This window comes from Frankliniella occidentalis, unplaced genomic scaffold (assembly GCF_000697945.3).
Source record: "Frankliniella occidentalis isolate FOCC.00 unplaced genomic scaffold, Focc_3.1 Scaffold489, whole genome shotgun sequence".
Lineage (NCBI taxonomy): Eukaryota > Metazoa > Arthropoda > Insecta > Thysanoptera > Thripidae > Frankliniella > Frankliniella occidentalis.
The window spans coordinates 12,848-15,755 of NW_026267607.1; the positions used below are offsets into that span (position 1 = coordinate 12,848).

Below are 2,908 nucleotides of genomic sequence, written 5' to 3' on the forward strand. Positions count from 1 at the left end.
GGGGGGGAGTGCAAGGAGGGGAGGAGGGGTGGTGGAGGGAGGGGCACTAGAAAGGAGCAGGGCGACGACTCGGAATTAACTTCCAGCCCGGTGCGTTTCATAATGGCCCTGGGCCACCCACCCCTGTCCCGGCTCACCGGGCCCCGCGGTACCGCTGTGGTAGCAGCGGGCGGCGGTGCGGCTCGGGTAGGCAGGGGAGGCCTCGCCCGGCCTCGCCGCGCACCATCACGTCGACGAGAGTGCAGCTGATGAGAACGTGAGCAGTGTGGCTGTGGAGGGCCGGGAGGTCGGGGTGGAGGCACCGGGCGGGCGCCGCGGGCGCTATGGACCAACCCTGGCCGATTGGGCCGACAGAACAAAGCGCGTAAAAATAGCCCCACTAACACCAGCGATGGGCTGCCTCGGGATGAGGGGGTGGGGGTGAGCTGGACCACCACCTCCACCACCACCACCACCACAACAGGGGCTCGGCCTGGGCAGGACAAGCCGAGCGGCAGCAGGGAGGATTCCAAACAAAAAGCTGGGTGCCCTGAATGGAGTGGAGGGAGGGCGCGACTCAATGTGTGCAGCAGTGGGAGAAAGAGAGGGGGGAGGGGGGCTGAGCAGAGTCGAGGAGGACTCTGTTCACGTTGCAGAGCACACGGCGGGGCCGATAACGAATGGCCCTTTAAGGCCTGTCAGAGCCGTTGGCACCCGGGCATCAAGCCCAGGACCGCGTCGTCACCGGGCGACTTGTGCGCCGTGTTGTGTTGACCCCGCCGCGCCCCCACCACTTTGCGAAGATATCAAGTCGTGCGCTCATTTGCTGTTCGGGGAATGATCGCGAAATGGTCTGAAATAATAACGGCGCGGTTAAGAAACGATTCGCGAAGGGAGCGAAATGAAGCGAAATAACCCGCGGCCCTCGACTGATTTCGCCGGCTCGGGCTCGGTTCCAGCCGCCTCGCTGCTGTCCGCCATGGACCGCTCCGCCTCGCCGTGCCAGGACTTCTTCCAGTACGCGTGCGGGTCCTGGAACAAGCGGCACCTCATCCCTGAGGACAGGTCGTCCATCAGCACGTTTGAGGTCCTCGCCGAGCAGCTCAACCACATCCTCAAGGGCATCCTCGACGAGGACGTCAACGTCAACGACTCCAACGCCACGAAGAAGGCCAAGATCTTCTACAAGTCGTGCATGGACCTGAGTGAGTAAACGTCGGACCAGAAAAAGAGGGGGAGGAGAAGACCGGGGCGTGGGGGGAGGGGGCAGTGAGACGGAGCTGGCAGGAGATGAGAATTAACATTTCATGCGTGCGCGTCGAAACTTAATATCCGCTCGCCCAAGAGCGAACCGGCAAATCATGGGCAAATATACAGCAAGAAGCTGGTGGGATAAGGGGGAGGGGAAGGGGGAGGGCGCGAGCAGTTAAGGTGGAACACCGTTTCTATTCTGTCTGCAGACCAGATTCGGAAGGTGGGCGACGTGCCCCTGAAGATGGTGCTGACCTCGCTGGGCGGGTGGCCGGTGACCGTGCCCGGATGGAAGCCCCCCGAGTACCCGCTGGAGGTGCTCCTGGGCCGCCTCAGAGCTGAGCGAAGGCATGCTCTTCCAGCAGTGGGTTGGTCCCGACGACAAGAACTCTTCAGTGAACATTCCCCAGGTGAGTGGGTGTGTGTGTGGGGGGGGGGTGGTGGTATGCAAGTCGTGACCATTGTATCGTGCTCCCCAGCTGGACCAGTTGCAGTTGGCACTCCCCTCCAGGGACTACTACCTCAAGACAAGCACCGAGACCGAGATTAAGGCCTACCACAAGTACGTCACGGAGGTGGCCATGCTCATGGGCGCGGACAAGGCCACCGTGGCGCAGGAGATCACAGAGGTCATCAACTTCGAGAAGCGCCTGGCCGAGGTAAGGTGGTGGTGGGGCTGGTGCCACGACCGAGCTCCGCCTGGCAATGCTTTATTGACTTTAGTGAACGCTCTAACTGTATTCTGGCTTACCCACCCACCCACAGGCCTCGCTCCCAGAGGCGGACCGCCACGACACCTCCCTCAACTACCAGCAGCTGCCGCTGTGGCGCCTCCAAGAGGACGTGCCCGAGCTCGACTGGCACCTGTTCCTCAAGACGGTGCTCAAGACCGTCATCTCGAGGGAGGAGCCCGTCGTCTGTTACGGCCTGCCGTACTTCAGGTCCATGGGCAAGATCCTGGCCGAAACCGACAGGAGGTGAGTGCACCTGCCTCGAGAAACGCAACCCCTCCGCAAGCACTTATTCTCAAACGCAAATATGACTTTCAAACAACCACTTGCAGAGTGGTGCACAACTACTTGCTCTGGCGCCTCGTCATGACGAGTACGCGTCCAAGCGGGTCGAGTTCCGGCGGGTGCTGCACGGCATACTGTCGGAGCGGCCGCGCTGGGCGCAGTGCGTCGAGCTGACGAACAAGAAGCTGGGCATGGCCGTGGGCGCGCCCTTCATCCGGGACAACTTCAACCACGAGAGCAAGGTAAACTTACAGCCGGCCTTCTCCCTCCAACTGGGGTTCTCTTTTGCTTCGCACTCCGCACAACCCCGCGCCTTCCTCCCTGTCGGCAGGAAACGGCGCTCGAGATGATCCACAACATCTGAGGCGCTTTCAACGAGCTGCTGGCGGAGAACGCCTGGATGGACGACGAGACCAGGGCCGTGGCCAAGGAGAAGGCGGACGCGATGAACGAGCAGATCGGGTACCCTGACATGCTGACCAACCCGGCCGAGCTCAACCAGGAGTACATCATGGTATAACGTCTCGCACCCCCCCCCCCCCCCCCGGAACTTCGCCGTGCTCCTAGACTCTCTCCGTGTGCCCCTGCAGCTGAACGTGACTCATGGCCAGTTCCTCGTCAACATCCTCAATGTGCTCCACTACGAAGCGTACCACAACTTT

At 61.8% G+C, this 2,908-nt stretch overlaps 1 protein-coding gene across 1 annotated transcript; it reads left to right on the top strand.

Annotated features, from left to right (window-relative positions):
* Window positions 1-691: 691 nt before the first annotated feature.
* Window positions 692-2,905, top strand: LOC127751439 (neprilysin-1-like; the record flags this gene model as incomplete). The annotated part of the gene is given in 9 exon segments (XM_052275002.1): window positions 692-1,184; window positions 1,440-1,572; window positions 1,574-1,640; window positions 1,710-1,889; window positions 1,996-2,207; window positions 2,294-2,328; window positions 2,331-2,488; window positions 2,578-2,760; window positions 2,837-2,905. Coding segments are annotated over 9 exon segments (1,341 nt in total), but the record flags the coding sequence as incomplete, so codon positions are not given.
* Window positions 2,906-2,908: the final 3 nt, after the last annotated feature.